The sequence below is a fragment of the Xenopus laevis genome, chromosome 7L (genome assembly GCF_017654675.1).
Source record: "Xenopus laevis strain J_2021 chromosome 7L, Xenopus_laevis_v10.1, whole genome shotgun sequence".
Classification (NCBI taxonomy): domain Eukaryota; kingdom Metazoa; phylum Chordata; class Amphibia; order Anura; family Pipidae; genus Xenopus; species Xenopus laevis.
This window is the reverse complement of record NC_054383.1, coordinates 6,350,755-6,373,263: the sequence shown is the minus strand read 5'-3', so window position 1 is coordinate 6,373,263 and position 22,509 is coordinate 6,350,755. Positions and strand designations below refer to the sequence as shown.

Below are 22,509 nucleotides of genomic sequence, written 5' to 3'. Positions count from 1 at the left end.
GAAATAACGAGTCACAGACACTTCCCATAGAGGTACGGTTGTTTTATATAAAGATCTTGGTGATGGCAGGTTTCAGCCAATCCCAGAGGGACGTGACATTTAGGGGGGATAAAAGGGAGACGGACAGACAGACAAGGGAATAAGTGGTCGGGGAAGGAACTGGAGACCGAAATATAATCTTCGCTGCTCACTTTTTTCCTTGTTTGGCAACAAGGCTGTCACTGTGGGAAGAAGGAGAAAAACAAATTAGCCAAATGGCTACAGTGATGGCTAGAGAGAGAATGGGGGCAGCACTGCAGAAAGAGAGGCACTATGGGAATTATAGGAGCAAGGGGTGTAGTGGGGGGTTAAGACTCACCTTCCTCTGCAGCATCCATCATATAACATAAGCACGGAGAAAGAAAGGAAAGAAAAAGAAACAATGGTGAGTTTCACAGAATGATAACAATACAAAGGGGTAAATTTGCTAACATGCTAAAATTCGCCAGCGACGGCTTCGCACCCATCGCAACACTTTGCCAGGCGAAAATTCGCTCAGTCAACGCTACTTTGCTAAAATGCTAAGTTGCGTCCAGGGCGCCAAACGCTGGCGAATTTTCTCTAGTGTTACTTCGGCAATGAAAGTGAAGATGCGATAGCGCTCAATTCTGCCTAGCGCAACTTCATTAGAGGTTTCGATCAGGTTAATTTTCATACGGCGGGAAATTATAAAGCTGAATGGACGTATATGTTGGAGCAAATACATTACATTACACAAGGAAACCTTAATAAAGACAATAGAGTTGTTATATTGCCCTACACATGAGCCCACTGTATAGTTTATGTTCCATATGTTAGAAAATGTAGGGGGGAACCCAGTTACCCAAAAAATATTTTAAGGACTTTTGCAGCCTATCACTCTGAAAAAAGGAAAAAAAGCCAGTGTTTTTTGGGACTTAAAAAGTTTTTCCACTAAAAATATGATGTAAGTAACAGAAGATTGAGGAAAATCTTTGCACCCCAGTGCACTTCACCTGGTCTGAGATGGTGAAGGCAAGTCTGACGAAAGAGGTAACAATAGTGAATTTGCGGAGTAACGTCCATTCGCCAGATGGAAAAATTCGCCTGGCGATAGAGTGCGAATGAGCCCTAACGTCTGTCTCTTTCACTAGCGAAGTTAAGGTGGCCATACACGGTGAGATCCACCCGTTTGGCGATTTCGCCAAACGAGCGGATCTCTCTCCGGAAATATCGGATCCTAACTATTGGAAACGGGTGGTTGGATCGCGGGACCGCATCAATGAACAGATGCGTCCACGATCCAACGGGATTTTTTGTTCCATCTGATTGAGATCTGACCGACTTTCGGCCAGATCTCGATCGGGGAAGCCCGTCGGGGGGCCCCATACACGGGCCAATTTGCTGCCGACTTGGTCTGTCGGCAGCTTTTATCGGCCCGTGTATGGCCACCTTTACACCTGTACCCGTTAGTAAAACAGGGGTAGTGTCTGAAAGCGATAACACTTCGCCCTTTAGTAAATCTGCTTCCTATGAGGTTTGAAGCATTTGCAGCAATGCCATATTCCAAAGATATTAGGGCTTACTCTAATGTCACTGCATGCTTCACCTAGTGGCAGAACTAAGCAACTCTCAGTAATGATTACATTTGGTTAAAAGTGTATTATTTATATGGTACAAATATAAGTCATAACAGTTACATAAACAGACAAACATTTGCTACAAAAGCTGCACGGTTACAGTAAGGGCCCGGCACGGGAGAGTTTACACGTTAAGTCTTATAAATCTAAGTCAATTAACGGGTTGGTTCACCTTCAGGTTAACTTTTAGTATGTTATAGAATGGCTAATTCTAAGCAACTTTTCCATTGGTCTTCGTTATTTTTTTTTATATAGTTTTTTTTCATTATTTCTTCTTCTTCGGACTCTTTCCAGCTTTCAAATGGGGGATTTCTGGCCCCATAAAAAAAAAAAAAAAAAACCCACAAATGCTCTGTACAGCTGGCCATAAACTCAAAGATCCGCTCGTTTGGCCACTAACGGCATGGCTACATCGGGGGTTATTTGAACGTTCGGCCGTATGGCCGAAAGATCGAATTACAATACGCCAAGGGGCTCCAATGGGTTGGTCGGGTAAAAATCAAGCCTTCCTGATCGATATCGTGGCCAGATATCGATCGGGAAGACCTGTCGGAAGCCCCATACACGGGCAGATAAACTGTCAAATTGGTCCAAACGACCGATATCGGCAGCTTTATCTGCCCGTGTATGGCCACCTTAAAGGGGAAGGAAACCTAGTCGGCGCAAACCCCCCACCCCCCGTTTGTTGCCCACCCTCCCTCCTCCCCCCTGGCCTACCCGTCCCGCTGGGCAAATGCCCCTAACTTGTTACTTACCCTTCTGCGCAGGTCCAGTCCAGGGAGTTCACCGACGACATCTTCTTCCACGCGATCTTCTTCCTGCTTTGAACGGCGTTTTGTCGCATGCGCAGTAGGATCATTTAGCCGGTACGGATCTACTGCGCATGCGCCAAAAGTCACGCGCATGCGCAGTAGATCGTACTGGCGAAATGATCCTACTGCGCATGCGCCGATCAAAGCAGGAAGAAGATCGCGTGGAAGAAGAGGTCGTCTGTGAACTCCCTGGACTGGACCTGCGCAGAAGGGTAAGTAACAAGTTAGGGGCATTTGCCCAGCGGGACGGGTAGGCCAGGGGGGGAGGGAGGGTGGGCAACAAACGGGAGGGGGGGTGGGGGGTTTGCGCCGACTAGGTTTCCTTCCCCTTTAAGGCTACAAAGGTATTGTTACTTTTTATTACTCATATTTCTATTCAGGCCTCTCATATATTCATATTCCAGTCTCTTATTCATATCAGTGCATGGTTGCTGGGGTAATGTGGACCCTAGCAACTAAAAAAAGTGCCTAGTAATGAGCGGCATCATCCCAAATGTGGTTTTGTTCACACAAACAGTACACACCAGTAAAGGTGCAAATTTACACATTCATTCCCCTTCACCTGGTAAATGAGTCTTCCTGAAGGTTCAACACCAAACTGTCGGCACTGAGAAAGACGCGGTTCTGAGAGGATGCGACCTGAAAGAAGGGACACAGATGTGACACACAGTTTGGGAGGTGCAAGGAACAAGCAAAAGAGGGTTATGTACAAAGATACAAACAAATAGAAAGTCATTCCATGTGCCATTGTCCTACAGCAGGTGTCACAACTCCTCAGCACAACACACACATCCCGGCATTGTGCAACAACTTTAGAATCTTTCAATGAACTTCCTAAAGATCTGACCTATTTCTGCCCCACGCAAGCCTCACACTCTTGTATCAGAAAGAATAAAAACTAAAGAATTATTCCGCCCATGTTCAACTGCACAATCTGGCACAGAGATGAATTTGGCTCAGGGGCAAACCGGTTGTACTAGTAACGGGAAGGATTCAAACTAGAAACTTAATTATAATTCCCAGAGCAAATGTTTAAAGGAGACATTTTGTGTAAAAAATAAGAATGTACCAGTGTATTATACTCATTTATATATAGAAGAATTGTGCTTAAAAAGTAGTGTTTCAGGCTGATTTATTGAACATTTCTGCAAAAACCCTAATAATCCCTCCCTTCTCTTCCACTTGCTGCTCCCTGAATTCCCAGGCTGTGCACTCAGCTCACTGCACTGTAGGACAGGAACCAATCAGCAGCTAGCAGGACCTGATAGGGAACTGAAGCCTGTCTGTGCTTGTGTGACTGCAGGGCTGTGATTGGCTGTCCCCTCCTACTGTGCTTCTGGCAGGGACCGTTAGGACACGCCCACCCCTCATTTGAAACACAAACAGGGAGCAGAGAACATCTATAAGGAGCTCTAATAAAGGGGCTATTTTTAAAGATAATATTAAATTTTAGCACCATGTAAAAGCAACACCATATATCACTTATAATTGCCTACAAAATGTAGAGTTTTTTCATTTATCCTATAAGTCTCCTTTAACTCCTAGTAAGAGCCTGGGTCATTTCAGACAAAAAGGAACAGTAGAAGCTGAATAAATACAATGAAATAATTAGAATAAACATAGAGGTTCTATGGAAATGTTTGCAGACCAGTAGCTGACGCATGGAAGTATCTGTAATTAGAATATAAAGAAGACGGTATTAATGACAGCTTGGGGTAAGGGCCCTATTGGGCAATGAACTGAGAATAATAACAGGCTGGGTAAACAAGGATGTGGTTCAGAGCAGGGTGAGCAGAGAAACAATTTATATATTTTATTATTTTCCTGGTATTTCAGCCAGGTCTGTGTGTATATTAGCAATGCCTATTCTGTTCATTCGCTCTACTCCATATCCTTGAGCTTGCACCAAACAATATGTCTGATGGGTCTAGTTCTGCACAATGGTCTGGTGCTGTAGCCATTAGTATTATTAGCCTGGCCCCAATTAGTGTCAGTGTGTGAAATCTACTCATAGAGACCCACCAGCATATTCCTTATTTACCTCCAGCTGATGCTGATAATGGCTGAGAAGGCTGGTTACTGAATCTTCTGTGTCAGGCCTGAAATACTTGGTTTAGATCAAGGGGTAGAACCTCTGTTATGAATGAGAGTCCAGTCTACAGGCTCATCAGAGTAGGATACGGGGTGTTTATTTGCCCCCTGGAACTATAGCAGGGTGACTGTTACCCCAATGTTTCTATATATCTGTAACCTTGTTATGAGCTAAGGGGGCCCAGTCTGAAGGTCAGTTAGGGGGAGATTTGGGGTGAGTGTTTATTTGTACCCTGGGTACCCCTGGAACTATAGCAGGGTGACACCCCAATGTTTCTATATATCTGTAACCTTGTTATGATCTAAGGGGGCCCAGCCAGAAGGCCAGTTAGGAGATTTGGGGTGAGTGATTATTTGTACCCTAGGTACCCCTGGAACTATAGCAGGGTGACACCCCAATGTTTCTATATATCTGTAACCTTGTTATGAGCTAAGGGGGCCCAGTCTGAAGGTCAGTTAGGAGATTTGGGGTGAGTGCTTATTTTTGCCCTGGGTACCCCTGGAACTATAGCAGGGTGACTGTTACCCCAATGTTACTATATGACTTTGTTATGAGCTAAGGGGGCCCAGTCTGAAGACCCTAGTTAGGTAACTAGTTAAAGCAAAATTCCTGGTAACAGACAGGGGCAGAAGAAGAATATTACAGGGGCACTCATTGTATGTTACACTCACAGTCTTTGCAATGCTCTGAGCTGCTCTAATCCGTCGAAGCTTCAGATAACCAGGATTTTTACTGAGGGCATCACCAATGTATGAGAGTTAAGGACAACAAGGTAGTGGTAGGGCACAAACAACAAAGCAAGGAGAAAGAAGTGAATAAACACGTCTGTGTGCAGTGTCAATGAAAGGATATCATTTTTGCTGCCGTTGCCTCTCCCTCTGCTTGAACAATTTTATGCTTTTGGTCTTGTTTGGCCTTTTCCACCAAGAACTGAGCTCGCTGGGCCTCCTGTTGGGCTGTGAGAAAGCAAAAGGGAAGAAGACAAAACAATGATTTAGAATGCAGGAGACAGTGCGCTACACTAAAGTGCAAATGTATCAAAGTGTAAGATTAGAAAAACTCAGTCACTTTCTATTAATTTCTATGGGATTTTTAAAATCAATTTTATCAATTGAACATTGATAAATATGACTCTAAAAATCCCATAAGAATGAATAGAAAGTGAGTGGTGAGTTCTAATCTCACACTTTGATAAATCTGCCCCTAAGTACAATATACTGCACACACGTATCGATTGTCCCCCGTCCTTGTAGATTCTAAACTCTCACAATTATTGTACAGTGCAGCATAACCTGCTAGATGATGAAGTGCCATTAGTTAGTCTGGGCATGTTTGCTAATGGATTTCATGATAATGTTTGTTCACACGAGGAGATTCGGGGAGATTTTGTCGCCTGGCAACTAATCGCCTCTTCTTCTGGGCGACAATCTCCCCGAACTGCCTCTGCGTGTCTTCCCATCCGCTATAATGAAAAGTCGCCTGTGCTAAAGCACACGCAACGCTTCGTTTTCCGAAGTCGCCCGAAGTTTCCTTGTGAGGCACTGAATTGAATAAGAGACTGGAATATGAATAGGAGAGGCCTGAATAGAAACATGAGTGATAAAAAGTAGCAATAACAATACATTTGTAACCTTACAGAACATTTGTTTTTTAGATGGGGTCAGTGACCCCCATTTGAAAGCTGGAGTCAGAAGAAGGCGGCAAATAATTCATAAACTATAAAAAAAAAAAATAATAAAGACCAGTTGAAAAGTTGCTTAGAGTTGGCCATTCTAAAACATACTAAAAGTTAACATAAAGGTGAACCACCCTTTTAAAATCCTTAAAGGGAAAGAGGGAGAGCATTTTGAATTTGCAAGCATGGTACTTAAGCACTAGTTAAAGGGATACTGTCATGGGAAACATTTTTTTTTCTTCAAAACACATCAGTTAATAGTGCTGCTCCAGCAGAATTCTGCACTGAAATCCATTTCTCAAAAGAGCAAACAGATTTTTGTACATTCAATTTTGAAATCTGACATGGGGCTAGACATTTTGTCAATTTCCCAGCTGCCCCCAGTCATGTGACTTGTGCTCTGATAAACTTCAATCACTCTTTACTGCTGTACTGCAAGTTGGAGTGATATCACCCCCTCCCTTCCCCCCCCCAGCAGCCAAACAACAGAACAATAGGAAGGTAACCAGATAGCAGCTCCCTAACACAAGATAACAGCTGCCTGGTAGATCTAAGAACAACACTCAATAGTAAAAACCCATGTCCCACTGAGACACATTCAGTTACATTGAGATGGAAAAACAGCAGCCTGCCAGAAAAGCATTTCTCTTCTGAAGTGCAGGCACAAGTCACATGACCTGGGGCACCTGGGAAATTGACAATATGTCTAGCCCCATGTCAGATTTCAAAATTGAATATAAAAAAATCTGTTTGCTCTTTTGAGAAATGGATTTCAGTGCAGAATGCTGCTGGAGCAGCACTATTAACTGATGTGTTTTGAAAAAAAAAAATGATAGTGGATACTAATGCCATACAGTGAACTTTGCCTTGTCATACAGCAGAAAGCAGCCAAGCAAAATCAGTGTGAGTTTAGGCAAAGTATATGGGAACCAGGATAATGAAATCAGGGGGGGGGGTTTCTTCAGAGTCTCTTACCAACTTGCTTGGACTCAACAGCGGCAGTGTACTCTCTGCTAAAGCTCAGTTCAGTAATGGCCACGTCGTCCAAGATAATGCTGAAATCTTTTGCCCTCTCCGTAAGCTCCCGCCGAATCAATAGGGAGACCTGCAGAAGCCAAAGGCACTCACAGCTGTCAACGGGTTAATAGGTACCTTAAAGGGGAACTATTGCAAAAATGAAAATTGAATATAAGCTTCACCGTACTGAAATAAGAAACTTTCTAAATACAATCAATTAAACATTCTGTACTGTTTCTGAAATAATCAAGTTTATCTCCACTATCCCTCTCTCAGCATCTGTTTCTCTTCATTCTCTCTTCATGCAGCAGTTGGGTGTCAGATATTCATTGACAGTTAGATCCAATATATCTTATAGGGGGGCTCCTTTCCTAGCAGATGAATTAGAGCTCACTCAAATAACTGATTCCAGTACAAACAAAATCTAACAAAATAACTGCCTTTTGCACAAATCCTGCATGTAGAGAGATATAGGGGCACATTTACTAAGCTCGAGTGAAGGATTAGAATAAAAAATACTTTGAATTTCGAAGTATTTTTTGGGCTACTTCGACCATCGAATTGGCTACTTGGACCACAACTTAGAATCGAACGATTCGAACTAAAAATTGCTATTCGACCATTCGATAGTCGAAGTACTATCTCTTTAAAAAAAAACTTTGACCACCTACTTCACCACCTAAAACCTACCGAGCACCAATGTTAGTCTATGGGGAAGGTCCCCATAGGCTTTCCTAGCAATTTCTGATTGAAGGAAAATCGTTCGATTGATGGATTAAAATCGAACGATTTTTCATTCGATCGAACGAATTGCGGTAAATCCTCCGACGTCGAAGGATTTAACTTCGATGGTCGAATATTGAGGGTTAATTAACCCTCGATATTCGACCCATAGTAAATGTGCCTCATGATGTCTGGTGAGTTTAATAGAGTGAGCTCTAATACATCTTCTAGGCAAAAGGAGCCCCCCTATAAGATATATTGGATCTAACTGTCAGTGAATATCTGACACCCAACTGCTGCATGAAGAGAGAATGAAGAGAAACAGATGCTGAGAGAGGAATAGTGAAGATAAACTTGAATTTTTCAGAAACAATGCAGAATATTGAATTGATTGTATTTAGAAAGTTTCTTATTTCACAATAGTTCCCCTTTAAGAAAAGTCGTGTCAGGGTAAAGCACATCTATTACCATTGCCCATATGTTCTCAGGTTAAATCCATTTCAGCCTTTGCAAGGGGCACGAGCTTTTACAATGAAGTAGTAACATCTCAACAGTACTGCACAGGTCTCACTAGTAGACACAGGCTTTTGGTCTCTAATTCTAGGAACACTCCTGCTGGGACTAGGGTTGCCATCCGGGCCGGTATTTTAAATGACCTGCCAAGGCCGGGGCCGGTATTACAAATTTAACGGTAATGTAGTTAAAAAAATTTGTAATATCCTTAACGACCCCTTGGCCCGCCTCCAATTCCCTGGAAATGTAACTTTTCTCCTCCTTGTGGCGATCTCCGCGTCGCGGCCCTGCCCCCTTTTACATCACGACCCACCCCCTTTTGTTCCCGCCCCCCACCAGCCCGTAAAAATTTTAGGAAAAGGTGGCAACCCTATCTGGGACATGTGCAGACCAAGCACTGTATCTGAAACATTGGGCCAGATTCAATCCAGTGAGAAAAATAGATCTCCTGGTTTATCATGTGAAAACTCATGGAGGAGATTCAATATCGAGGAGAAAAAAAAAAAAAAAAAAAATTTCTCCAAATTCAGTTCTAGTTTTTCCCCTTAGACTTCAATGGAGTTTTCAGGTGATAAACTGTGACATTTATTTTTCTGAATTCAATCCCATCCATGATTTTTCCACGCGTTAAACCTTTTTCTCACTGAATTGAATCCACCCCATTATTATTATTTTCTTGTGATTGTATTACTTGATCCCTTTCCCCACTAATTGGTTTCTCCGCCCCCTAATTCAATAGAACATCGTTACCAACTATTCTCTCCCTTTATTATATACCCGGATGGTTCCTACATTATTTACCTGTGCTCTCTGTGTAATGAGCTGAGACGCATTGAACTTGGCCACCACACTCTTCAATACTTCATTAACAATGGACGGCAGAACTCGGTCATCGTAATCCACGCCGAGCCGCTGATACAGAGACGGAAGATCTGAGGCCAACGGCCGGGACAGGACTCGCAGTGAGATATTTACCATCTGCAGATCTGACGGATAAGAAAATGCCTGTTATTCACTTGCTCAGGAGCTTCAGGTGCAAATCTGATAAATATTCATCCTACATTAAAGGGGAACTATCACGAAAATGATTCAATATAAGCTTCATCATACTGAAATAAGAAACTTTCTAAATATAATCAATTAAATATTCTGCATAATTTCTGAAATAATCACGTTTATCATCACTATCCCTCTCTCAGCATCTGTTTCTCTTCATTCTCTCTTCATGCAGCAGTTGGGTGTCTGATATTTATTGACAGTTAGATCCAATATATCTTATAGGGGGGCTCCTTTCCTAGCAGATGTATTAGAGCTCATTCAAATAACTGATTCCAGTACAAACAAAATCTAAAAAAATAACTGCCTTTTGCACAAATTCTGCATGTAGAGAGACATGATGTCTGGTGAGTTTAATAGAGTGAGCTCTAATACATCTTCTAGGCAAAAGGAGCCCCCCTATAAGATATATTGGATCTAACTGTCAGTGAATATCTGACACCCAACTGCCGCATGAAGAGAAAATGAAGAGAAACAGATGCTGAGAGAGGAATAGTGAAGATAAACTTGATTATTTCAGAAACAATTCAGAATATTTAATTGATTGTATTTAGAAAGTTTCTTATTTCAGTATGATGAAGCTTATATAAAATTTCCATTTTGACGATAGTTCCCCTTTACTAATCCGTGCCACGAGGCCTGTGTTACATAAGTAACAGAAGACTAGTTGTAGCAATTGCCAATTAAATAGAATCAAGCTACCGAATGTCAGTATTAACATCTTCAAATGGGTCACTGGACCTCTCCCATAGACTTCTACATGAACCCCGCCGGTTTTAGGTGGCAAATAGTCAAATTCCAATTGTTCCCAGTGTCAAGATAGATCTCGATTTTCAAAATTCGAATTAAAATTCAAATCGAGTTTGAATTATTCCCAATTCAAATTTGAGAGTTTTGACCAAAAAAAAAAAAAAAAAAATTCGAATTTACAATTCGACCCAAAATAAATCTGCCCCTTAGTGATGGGCAACATTCAAGACTTTAGAGGCCTCGCATTACATTTCAGGTTGGTGACACTGCAGTACAATAACTTTAAATAAAAGAAATATACCTTTATTTTCTGTGCAAATATTTCAGGGGACACAGCTGAGAGCAGAAGGGCCCGAGGGCTCCTGTTTGGCATCTCTGGACTACGTCATAAAAAACAAAAAGCGACAAATCTACGGAATATGCGAACACAAATTGATGTCCCAATACCGGCGCTCTCTCACCTTTGGACCCAGTTGGTGAAGAGATTTTTCTTGGTCTTGCACGAATGTCATAAATAATGGGGTACTGAAACCAGGGGACCCTGCAGGGGACAGAACAAAGCGATGTTTATGCTGAATAGTCATAATGTAAATACAGTAGGGAAATATTTAAAATATATTGTAAAAACATGAAGTCACTTACAAACACATCTGGGTTACACACAAAGCTGTTTTATGGTAACGTTAAGGATTAAAGGATAAGTAAACCTTAAAAATAAGTGAATGTAAAATGGATGAGGGGCTATTCTTAGCACTTTCGCAATGTAATTTCATTATTTATGTATTTTTAATTCCAAGATATTAAGGGATAATGTTGTTACAACAGGGCCACTCATTTTGCCACCAGTCTGACCACCAAGTAGTCAAGGAAGTTGTCAGGAGAAAGAAAGAGGCTGCTCTGATGTTCTTCTGCTTAGGAAAACAATTAGAAACCTCTCTCACATCTTTCCGAAGCAGAAGAACATCAGAGCAGCCTCTTTCTTTCTCCTGACAACTTCCTTGACTACTTGCTGGTCAGACTGGTGGGAAACTGACCAGCAGGTGGCGCTGTTGTAACAAAATTCATTCATATTAACAGCACGTGTATCCCTTAATATCTTGGAATTAAAAATAAACAATTAATGTACATTGCAAAAGTGCTTAGAATAGCCCCCTCATCAATTTTACATTCACTTTTTTTCACATTTTGTTTTTAAGGTTTACTTATTCTTTAACAGCACATGTATCCCTTTAATATCTTGGAATTAAAAAAAATAAATAATGAATGTACTTTTAAATAGTGCTTAGAATAAAACCCTCATCAATTTTACGTTCACTTATTTTTAAGGTTTACTTTTACTTATCCTTTAATCCATAAGCAATAAAATATTCTAATGTGCGGCTGTACTCTGCAGGCCAGTTCCAAGACATGTTTATAGCCCTCAGTCTGCCCATGGGCTCATCAGACTGGAAGACACTGGGCAGCACTACTCTAAGGGGCACATTTACTAAGCTCGAGTGAAGGATTAAAATAAAAAATACTTGGAATTTCGAAGGTTTTTTTTGGCTACTTCGACCTTCGATTACGACTTTGAATCGAACGATTCGAACTAAAAATCTTTCAACTATTCGATAGTCGATGTACTGTCTCTTTAAAAAAACTTCGACCACCTACTTCGCCACCTAAAACCTACCGAGCACCAATGTTAGCCCATGGGGAAGGTCCCCCATAAGCTTTCCTAGCTTTTTTTGATCAAAGGAAAATCGTTCCATCGATGGATTAAAATCCTTCGAATCGTTGGATCGAACGATTTTCCCTTCAATTGTTCGAACTAAAATGCGGTAATCCTTCGACTTCGATATTCGAAGTTGAAGGATTTTACTTCGACGGTCGAATATCAAGGGTTAATTAACCCTCGATATTCGACCAACTGTAAACGTGCCCCTAAGAAGGATCATTGAACATACACACTATAGGAAAGGTTAAAGGACCAGTAACATCAAAAACATTTTTTTTTAAAAAAAAATTTGTTAAAAACAACAAAACAAAACACCAAGACAACTTTAAAATCTCAAAGTCTTTATTAAGAAATAACTTACCGAAATTTCGCTCCTCTTCAGAAAGCGATCGGGCGATCCATCGTGCAGCACTCGATTTCTACTACCTGCCTTCATTATAGGAGATAGCCAGGGAGGAGAAATCAAAAACTGCACGATGGATCGTCGCCCTGATGCCTTTTCAGAAGAGATGGGGAATTGGAGTTTCGGTGAGTTATTTTTTAATAAAGCTTTTTTTTTTTTTTTCAATGTATACAAACAAATTTTTGTTTGCCATTTAGATATGGAGACTACATCTATTTTCCAAGAAGGAGGAGAGGCGAATACCTGAAATGGAGCCCTTCTGTGAGAATTACATCTTTCTGTACTCCCCCAATACGATTGAAGAAAATAGCTCTGTGACCTCCTTCCACTGAATCAGAAAACAGGGATAAAAAAACCCAATAAGAATAATTATGTAGTGAATGAAAAATGATGCAAAAGAGAAACAGCTCCATTAGTATTTATTATTTGCATTTTATTTCCCCTTAACTTGATACAGAGTCATTTTTCTTGCATAAACTTGTGTCACACACAACCCTTCCCCCCTTGCAGTCACAATTATCTGAAATTTTGGGGGAGAAAATGTCTTTTCAGTAAAAAAAAAAAAAAAAAATTCAGCAAATTGCTTCAGCGCTTGTGTGTGTATGTGACCTTCAAGCTCTGGCTAAAGGGCATGTAAACCCAAATAATAACATGGTAACCAATAAAAGAGATAGTGGGGCTCATTTATAAACACTGAGTAAATTTGCACCTGACGTACAACAGAGTTAAAGTTGCAAAAAACAAAAAAGTTTTTGCAAGATTTAAAGGAAAAGTAAAGCCTCTGAATTTTTTCTTTGCCGATCTTTTTCACAGTTCCTCCGCTGGATCATCAAATCAATATACAATTAAAGATCAGCGCCACAGGCTATGGAGAGAAAAAAACCAAATAACAGAACCTAGTGCAATATTGTTAATATTCAGAGCTGGTGATTGCACTGAATATTAACAATATTGCACTAGGTTCTGTTATTTGTTTTTTTCCATAGCCCGTGGCGCTGATCTTTAATTGTATCTAAATTTGCACCTTAGTAGTAACCCATGGCAACCAACCAGATGTTTCTTTTCATTGTTCTACCTGAAGCTGAATGGAAAAAAAAAGTTAATTACTGACTGGTTGCTATGGGTTACTGCCCACGTGCAAATCTGCCCAACGTTTATAAATGAGCCCCTGTGACTTTCCAAAATTAAAAGGGTTGTTTACCTTTACATTAACTGTTAGTATGATGTAGAGAGGGATATTCTGAGACAATTTGCAATTGGTTTTCATTTTTTATTATTTGTGTTTTTTTAGTTATTTAGCTTTTTATTCAGCAGCTCTCCAGTTTGCAGTTTCAGCAGTCTGGTTGCTAGGGTCCAGATTACCCTAGCAACCATGCATTGATTTGAATAAGAGACTGGAATATGAAGAGGAGAGGCCTGAATAGAAAGATGGGTAATAAAAAGTAACAATAACAATACATTTGTAGCCTTACAGTGATGGGGTCAGTGACCCCCATTTGAAAGCTGGAAAGAGTCAGAAGAAGGAGGCAAATAATAACAAAAACTATAAAAAAAATAAATGATGAAGACCAATTGAAACGTTTCTTAGAATGGGCCATTCTATGACATACTAAAGGTTAAGGTAACAATGGGAGTATTAGTCCAACCTGCAAGTAAGAAAGAAAGATGCAGCGTAAAATAAATCCAGTGACAAATTTATGGAACTGAAATGTTTATTGTTTATAAAACAAATAAAATAATACCTTTAAAAAAAAAAAAAAAAAAAAAAAGTTAAGATGAACCACCCCTTCAAAGCTACTCGTTTTTATCAAAGCTAGGGATGGGCGAATTTGACGCACGTCACCATACAAGTCTATGGGCATCATTTTTTCGGCGAAACGAGGCGAAGGAGAAGCGTGTGTGATTAACGAAGACTTCAGCTACATTGTTTCAAAGGACAGAACCAGCTCTGCAGAATGGGGCAGACAAATAGAGCTCTTTGAAAATGAATGCAATTCTTATTATGACATTGTATTGTATTTTTGGGTCCATATCCCTTTTTATCCAGAGCTTGAAGGTCATGGACATTATGCAACGGAGATGAAGGTCGCAAGTCATCAGAGGTCACTGGCTCTGGAACGTACCTGTAAATACGGACTCTTTCACTGCATAAGCCACAGCTCCGGCTCCCAGAAACAGCTTTAAAGCAGTTCCCATTCCTCGGGGGCCGGCGGGCAGACGCCCAGCAAAATCCTTTAAGTTCTGAGCCATGATCTGCAGACAAAGAGATGCGCACGTGATTATTACTGAAGCTTGGAGAGATGGACAGTGAGACTTGCCCAGTGGCCTTGGGATTGTTTCACTAGAGCGGCAGGGAATTCCCAGAATTAAACACCCAACTGTTCTGTTGAATGGAGTCTATTCAAGGTTTGATTTGAAAAGAGCCCGATGCCTATATTCTCATATTGGCAACCTATGTCTTTAGAATGTCTTGAAGTATGTTGCATTAAAGGAGAACTAAAGTCTAACTAAAGAAGTAGCTAGAAATGTTGTACATGATGTTTTGGGCTTCTGTACCAGCCCAAGGCAAACACAGCCCTTTAGCAGTAAAGATCTGTGTCTCCAAAGATGCCCCAGTAGCTCCCCATCTTCTTTTCTGCTGATTCACTGCACATGCTCTGTGCTGCTGTCACTTACTGAGCTTAGGGAGCCACTCACAATATACAGTACACATAGAATAGAAATGTCACAATAGTATCAGCATTAAGGCAAACATATTGACAGAGGTGTAATCATAGAGGAAGCAGACCCTGCGGTTGGAGTGTAGAGGGTCCCTAATTAGTGAGAAATGTCAATATATACTGTAAAACAGGATTTTTTATTGGATGGGGGCTCTAAAATGAATTTGCTGTGGAGACCAGTAAAACTCATGTTACTCCTGCAAGTGGGTGCTCAGACATATTTACTATAAGTAGTAGCAGCACAACAACTCAAACTTTGGCTGATAGCTGCAACTCTTTTATTAACTGTGAGTATGATGTACAGAGGGATATTCTGAGACCATTTCCAGTTGGTTTTCATTTTTTTTTTTGTGGTTTTATTCAGCAGCTCTCCAGTTTGGAATTTCAGCTGTCTGGTTGCTATGTTTCAAATTCCCCTAGCAACCATGCACTGATTTGAATAAGAGACTGGAATATGAATAGGAGAGGCCTAAATAGAAAGATAAAAAGCTAAATAAGTCAAAAACTACAAATAATAAAAAATGAAAACCAATTGCAAATGGTCTCAGAATATCACTCTCTAGATCGGACTAACAGTCAACTCAGCTTTTGAGTTATTTAGCTTTTTATCCAGCAGCTCTCCAGTTTGTAATTTCAGCCATCTGGTTGCTAGGGTCCAAATTCCCCTAGCAATCATGCACTGCTTTGAATAAGAGACTGGGATATGAATAGGAGAGGCCTGAATAGAAAGAGGAGTAATAAAAAGTAACAATAACAATACATTTGAAGCCTTACAGAGCATTTGTTGTTTTTAGATGGGGTCAGTGACCCTCATTTGAAAGCTGGAAAGAGTCAGGAGAAGGCAAATAATCCCAAACTATAAAGAATAAATAATGAAGGCCAATTGTAAAGTTGCTTGGAATTAGTCATTCTATTACATATTAAAGTTAACTGAAATACCCCTTTAAGTCACAAGCAGAAGAAGAAGAAGAAGGATGAGGAGGAGGAGCAGCTCAATGACAGACACATGTATATCCCCTGGTCCTCCTCAACATTCTCACATTGTACCACCTGACTGGCACAAGCCCTCGCCAGGCGCCAGCACTCACACTCACACTCACCCACAAGACTTTACACGCTGCTTCACTGCCACCAACACTGACCTTTTCCCTGTCACGTGCAGCCGTGGGCCGGCAGTAGAAGGACACCGGAAGTGCTTTCTTTCTCCTGTCAAGCTCGAGTGGAAAAGCTGAGCCATCTCAGAATGGTTCCGCGCGCTTCCGCTCACGTGACATTCACCGGCCTGCCTCTTGCCACGCGCAAGATGGCGGCCTCCCCCCCCCGCAGGAAAGGATGTTGGGTTGTTGCACGCAGGCCATTCGACTTCCGTTGCAACAAGCATCATGGCGGCGTCCAGGGAGTCCACGCTTGGCAAGTCCACGGCTGGGGACGAGGAGCAGTGGGGAGGGCCGAAAGCAAAGCGGCGACGAGAGAAGAGACTGATCGTCCTGCTGGAGGGAGCCTGTCTGGAGACTGTGCGGGTACTGAGCGCTTTCTCTTGATCCCAATACAACGAGGGGCCCCAGGCTGGTGCTATAGAGTCTCACAGGCTCTCACTGACATCACTAGAACAATTATAGAATTACTGAGTGTATTAGTTGCACCAGGCAGGCTCGAAGCATGGACTGAGTTGTAGTTCAGTAATTCAACTGGAGGAACTGCATGATGGGAGCCCTTTATTCCTGTATTTCCATTAGCTCCCTTGTATCTCTCTGTGGTCCTGCACATGTCTCTGCTCACTTACTGCAGCCTCCACACTGGCCTCCTGTTTGCTGGGGACTTGTAGTTTCAATGAACCTTTAGTATGATGTACAGAGGGATATTCTGAGACAATTTGCAATTGGTTTTCATTTTTTATTATTTGTGGTTTTGGACTTATTTAGCTTTTTATTCAGCAGCTCTCCAGTTTGTAATTTCAGCCATCTGGTTGTTAGGGTCCGACGTTCCCCTAGCAACCAGGCATTGATTTGAATAAGAGACTGGAATAGGAGAGGCCTGAATAGAAAGATGAGGAATAGGTTTAGGCTTAGAACTGGCCATTCTATAACATACAACAAGTTGACTTTAAAGCTGATCAGCACATTCGGGGGCTCTGGTTTACTATAAGTATGGATGCACCGAATCCACTATTTGGAATTTGGCTGAATCCTTGGTGATAGATTCGGCCGAATACCAAACCCAATCCTAATTTGTTTAGGGATGGGAAAGAAAAAAGTGCGAAAAATTCTTGTTTTGTGACGAAAAGTAATGTGATTCCCCTACCTGCCCCTAATTTACATATGCAAATTCGGATTCAGTTCGGCCAGGCACAAGGATTCGGCCGAATCCAAAACCTGCAGAAAAAGTCCGAATCGCAAACCGAATCCTGGATTCGGTGCATCCCTAACTATAAGTGAATTAAGTAGGGATGCACCGAATCCAGGATTCGGTTCGGAATTCGGCCGTTTTTCAGCAGGATTCGGCGAATCCTATTGCCCGGCCGAACCAAATCCTAATTTGCATATACAAATTAGGGGCGGGGAGGGAAATCACGTGACTTTTTGTCACAAAACAAGGAGGTAAAAAATGTTTTCTCCTTCCTGCCCCTAATTTGCATATGCAAATTAGGATTTGGTTCGGTATTCGCTCAAATCTTCGGGGGTTCGGAGAAATCCAAAATAGTGTATCCGGTGCATCCCTAGTATTAAGTGAAAGTCACAGCGGAGCAGATAGAGAGACCACATTGTCCACTTTTCACATCCTATGAACTTTACGTTTGATGCAGACAATGGTTTAGTAACTTTTTGTTTGCAGTTATTTGTCTAAATCCCCTGACAGCCAACAATAGGCAGTTGCAAAAATATCTGTATCTCCGTCGTTTAAAAAAATGACATTCTAACACAAGCTTCCCCTTTAATGTGAGTTCTGGACTTTCAATTGAGCAGCAGTTCCCATCTGTCTGGCTTTTGTCCTGCACCTGCAGACATGACTACTGCAGGGGGCGCTCTGCTAAACACAAGTGGCAGTGGGGAAAACCTCCTACTTGCATCTCGCGTGTTACCATGTCCTGCTTCCCTACCTGACCATGGGAGGAGAGCAGCCCAGGAACAGGAAGTACAGCGAGTCACAGCTCTGTGCCATGGTTTATGTTCCAGGGGGAATCGGTTCCACATACCAATAAAGGACTTTCTGATGGGACTTGGGCAAACAGGCATCTTGCAACTATACAATCATTAACATAAAGAAATAGCTATTTGTTCGCTTCTATTTCCATCAGAAGTGTTAGGAGGAAATGACGGCTTTTGTGTAGATACTAATGACTGTGCAGCTGAGGAACTATTTCTATTTATTCCCTTAGGTGGGGAAGACGTATGAACTTCTCAACTGCGATCAACACAAATCTCTGCTGATAAAGAATGGGAGAGACCCGGGACAGGTTCGACCGGACATTACACACCAGGTATCTAAGTAAATGGAGACAAGTGTATGTGTTCAGTGCTGCTCCTGTGTATCTCTTATACAGTATGTTGTCTTGATTTAGATAAAAGGACCAGCCATCTCACATAATGACAGATGTTTATTTAAATGGCTATGGCAGTTCATTTTTTTTCCCTAATCTGAGTGATTATCAGTCGCAGAATTTACCAGAAAAAAATAAGAGGGATAATAAAAGATCAGAATGTATAGCAGTGACCAGAACAGGGTCGTAGGGTCACTTTCAATAATTATAGGGGTTGTTTACCTTTTAGTATGATGTAGAGAGGGATATTCTGAGACATTTTGCTGTTGGTTTTCATTTTTTATTATTTGTGGTTTTTGAGTTATTTAGCTTTTTATTCAGCAGCTCTCCAGTTTGCACGATCAGCAATCTGGTTGCTAGGATCCAAGTCACCCTAGCAACCATGCATCGGTTTCAGTAAGGCTGAGATAAGAATAGGAGAGGCCTGAATAGAAATGAGTAATAAAAAGTAGCAGTAACTATAGATTTGTAGCCTTACAGGGCATTTGTTTTTAGATGGGGTCAGCGACCCCCACTTGAAATCTGGAAAAAGTCAGAAGAAGAAAGCAAATAGTTTTAAAAACTATATTGAAGAAAAAATGAAGGCCAATTGAAAAGTTGCTTAGAATTAGCCATTCTATAATATACTAAAGTTTAAACTAAAGGTGAACCACCCTTTAATAGAATCCCTTATAAATAGAATCCCTTATAGATAAAATCCCTTATAGATAAAATCCATTATAAATAGAATCCCGTATAAATAGAATCCCTTATAAATAGAATCCCTTATAAATAGAATCCCTTATAAATAGAATCCCTTATAAACGGAAATCCCTTATAAACGGAAATCCCTTATAAACGGAAATCCCTTATAAACGGAAATCCCTTATAAACGGAAATCCCTTATAAACGGAAATCCCTTATAAACGGAAATCCCTTATAAACGGAAATCCCTTATAAACGGAAATCCCTTATAAACGGAAATCCCTTATAAACGGAAATCCCTTATAAACGGAAATCCCTTATAAACGGAAATCCCTTATAAACGGAAATCCCTTAGCAATCGAATCCCTCAGCAATCGAATCCCTCAGCAATCGAATCCCTCAGATAGAATCTCTATACAGTAGGACAGGGATCCCCAACCTTTTGTACCCGTGAGCAACATTGAGAAGTTAAAGGAGTTGAGGAGCAACACTAGCATGAAAAATGTTTTTGGGGTGCCAAATAAGTGCTTTGATTGGCCATTTGTAGCCCCATGTGGATTGTAAACCTACATTGACGCTCTCTTTGGCAGTGCACCTGGTTTTTATACAACCAAAACTTGCCTCCAAGCCTCAAATTCAAAAATAATCTCCTGCTTTGAGACCACTGGGAGCAACATCCAAGGGGTTGGAGAGCAACATGTTACTCACGAGCTACTGGTTGGGGATCACTGCAGTAGGGTGTGTGTAGATAGTTTCTAGTAGTTAGTGCTACTATATGTCTGTAAATATCTCTGGTTTTCTTTTGCAGAGTTTACTGATGCTCCTTGACAGTCCTCTGAATCGGGCCGGGCTGCTGCAGGTTTATATTCACACTCACAGGAATGTTCTGATCGAGGTTAATCCCCAGACACGAATACCCCGAACCTTCCCCAGATTCTGTGGCCTGATGGGTAAGTTCTTTGCAGGAAACATTCTGTGTATCTGTCCCAGTTTCTAAGCCAAAGGCTGAACCTACCAGTGTCTGTACTGCACATTATCAGTTTGTCCTTTTCACGGTCTGTTTCATTTCTTTTTGCAGTTCAGTTACTGCACAAGTTGAGCGTCAGAGCTGCTGATGGTCCCCAAAAACTTCTCAAGGTAAGAGGAGACCACTGTTCCATCCGCTTGTTGATTAAGAAAGAAATCCGGTTGGGGAAAGGGAAACCTCTGTACAGTATTCTGATCACTTTCCTAAACCTTCCAGGTCATTAAGAATCCCTTGACGGATCACCTCCCTGTAGGCTGTGTTAAGATGGCTTTGTCCTTCTCGGGAGAGAGCGCCCCCTGTGTGAGAGACCTGGTACCTGCCTGTGAACCTGTGCTGTTTGTGGTGGGAGCTTTTGCACATGGATCGGTGAGTAGCACATGGTTTTAGGTTATAGGAATATCGTTCCTCACCTTGTTTTAGGATGTGCACCTCTACTGGTGCAAGTTAATTATATTTTTAGGGGTTTTAGTGATAGCTCCTTATGACTGGCACTGCAGAGTTTCTGAAGTTCAGCAATAGCTGGAAGTTGGACCAATCAAAAGCCTGTGTGTAATGAGATCAGACCCTTCCCCTGTTTTTCTGTATCCCTGGTATGGATAAAGGAGCTGCCATCAAAAAGGAAAAAAACAAAATTGGAAACAGTCTGAATTTTCTTAACATTGAGTTCCTCTTTTAAATTTTTACTTTAAGTGAAAAAGAAACCTATCTCCAATATACTTTAATTAAAAAATATGTACCTTTTTTTTTTTATAAGAAACCTGACTGTATGCAGTGAAATTCTCCCTTCATTTACTGCTGTGGATAGGAATTGTCAGACGGTCCCTAACTGCTCTGCAGGGAAACAATCATACTTATGAACAGCAGGGGGAGCAACCACCTTACTTCCCAGCCATGCAGAACTCAAGCAGCTTTGTTTGTTTCCCTGTAGAGCAGTCGGCGACTGTGTAGAGATTTGTATTGGATTTTATTTTTGCCTTTACATCCCCTTTACTGTTTCCAACTCCAGCTGTAGGGACAGAGATCATGGAGCCAGATTTAAACAGATAAACTGAGATTCTATTTGGAGGATTATTTTGCTGCAGAGTTGGAGAAAGTTTGTATTAAACAATACAAAAACTATAAAACCCACATTAGATTACATGACAACACAGGACCCAGTGCAGTCTGTATATTCCGATCATTAATTAGTCTTGCTGTATCGGCTTCTGGCAGATATTATTTGACTTGTGCTGGTTTGATCATTTATGACGATCCCTAAGCAGCCCAGACCACACTGAGCATGTGCACAGTCTTGGTCTTGCAAAGATGTTTAACAAAGTTACAAGATGGTGACCCCCTGTGGACAACTTTGAAAGCATAAATCATTTGTTTTAATAGGCTTGTGGTGCAGTTAATTCATGTTTAGTATACAAAATGCAGCATTTCTAGCCTTATTCTATTTTAGACTTTACTTCCCCTTTAACGTCTTATTCTGCTGGTAACTGGCTAGAGGAACAAGGGATATCTTCTCTCTGTACTTGAATAAAGACTAACTACTATATTCTCTTGTTCAGGTCAATGTGGATTACACCGAGCGTTGCGTTTCCATCAGTCAGTACCCACTCTCTGCTGCCCTCACCTGTGCCAAGCTGTGTACTGCATTTGAGGAGGTTTGGGGGGTCCAGTGAAGAAGGCGACGGGACACTTTGCCTATGTACATATCGATCCCAGAAATTCACCTTCAAACCATCCGGCATGTCCTTATACAAAGAACTTTATTATTTGTGATAAGGAGTCGTACGAGTGATGCAAAGGGATCGTGGGAATTGTGGCAATGAGGAGGAGGAGGAGGACTACATGTAGATCTGTGCCAGGCAAATGGTTTCGATTTGGCCAGTGGGACCTGGAGCTTCTAGGGATGAGCGGTGGCTGCTCACCAAAAGACACGGAACTGGACTAGGCAAACATCTGTCAGTTTTACACTGTTCCTCTGCCATTAAAATAAACATCTTTCATACTTATTAGACTCTCTAATTATTCTTTCATAGTAAGTTAGGTTGAAAAAAAAAAAAAAGAAAAAATGTTCCAAGTTCAACCTTTTAAGTCTATATATAACCTGCCTAACTGCCACTTGATCTAGAGGAAGGCAAAAAACCCCATCTTAAG

At 41.3% G+C, this 22,509-nt stretch overlaps 2 protein-coding genes across 3 annotated transcripts; one reads left to right on the top strand and one right to left on the bottom strand.

Annotated features, from left to right (window-relative positions):
• Nucleotides 1-27: 27 nt before the first annotated feature.
• Nucleotides 28-16,345, bottom strand: phb2.L (prohibitin 2 L homeolog). Of its 2 annotated transcripts, none has more exons than XM_018224501.2 (11): nucleotides 16,216-16,345; nucleotides 14,519-14,648; nucleotides 12,639-12,723; nucleotides 10,737-10,816; nucleotides 9,271-9,455; nucleotides 7,192-7,321; nucleotides 5,394-5,497; nucleotides 5,213-5,290; nucleotides 3,012-3,088; nucleotides 359-364; nucleotides 28-221 (listed from the first exon to the last, which is right to left on the bottom strand). In XM_018224501.2, exons 2-11 carry the CDS (start codon nucleotides 14,643-14,645, stop codon nucleotides 188-190), a joined length of 906 nt encoding a protein of 301 aa, XP_018079990.1. In that variant the 5' UTR covers nucleotides 14,646-14,648; nucleotides 16,216-16,345; the 3' UTR covers nucleotides 28-187.
• A 99-nt stretch (nucleotides 16,346-16,444) lies between these two features.
• emg1.L (EMG1 N1-specific pseudouridine methyltransferase L homeolog) lies at nucleotides 16,445-22,364 on the top strand. The gene is made up of 6 exons (XM_018225028.2): nucleotides 16,445-16,635; nucleotides 18,492-18,593; nucleotides 20,146-20,287; nucleotides 20,416-20,474; nucleotides 20,581-20,730; nucleotides 21,918-22,364. Exons 1-6 carry the CDS (start codon nucleotides 16,498-16,500, stop codon nucleotides 22,029-22,031), a joined length of 705 nt encoding a protein of 234 aa, XP_018080517.1. The 5' UTR covers nucleotides 16,445-16,497; the 3' UTR covers nucleotides 22,032-22,364.
• Nucleotides 22,365-22,509: the final 145 nt, after the last annotated feature.

What these genes read in the sequence shown, in the direction of transcription:
- phb2.L (XM_018224501.2), bottom strand. Translation starts at nt 14,645, where the DNA reads ATGGCTCAGAACTTAAAGGATTTTGCTGGGCGTCTGCCCGCCGGCCCC. An exon ending in GAAAGAGTCCGTATTTACAG is followed by an intron (nt 12,724 to 14,518) that starts GTACGTTCCAGA and finishes TTTCTGATTCAG; the next exon opens with TGGAAGGAGGTCACAGAGCT. An exon ending in TTCACCAACTGGGTCCAAAG is followed by an intron (nt 9,456 to 10,736) that starts GTGAGAGAGCGC and finishes CTTATCCGTCAG; the next exon opens with ATCTGCAGATGGTAAATATC.
- emg1.L (XM_018225028.2), top strand. Translation starts at nt 16,498, where the DNA reads ATGGCGGCGTCCAGGGAGTCCACGCTTGGCAAGTCCACGGCTGGGGAC. An exon ending in CCTGTCTGGAGACTGTGCGG is followed by an intron (nt 16,636 to 18,491) that starts GTACTGAGCGCT and finishes TTATTCCCTTAG; the next exon opens with GTGGGGAAGACGTATGAACT. An exon ending in GAGCTTTTGCACATGGATCG is followed by an intron (nt 20,731 to 21,917) that starts GTGAGTAGCACA and finishes TCTCTTGTTCAG; the next exon opens with GTCAATGTGGATTACACCGA.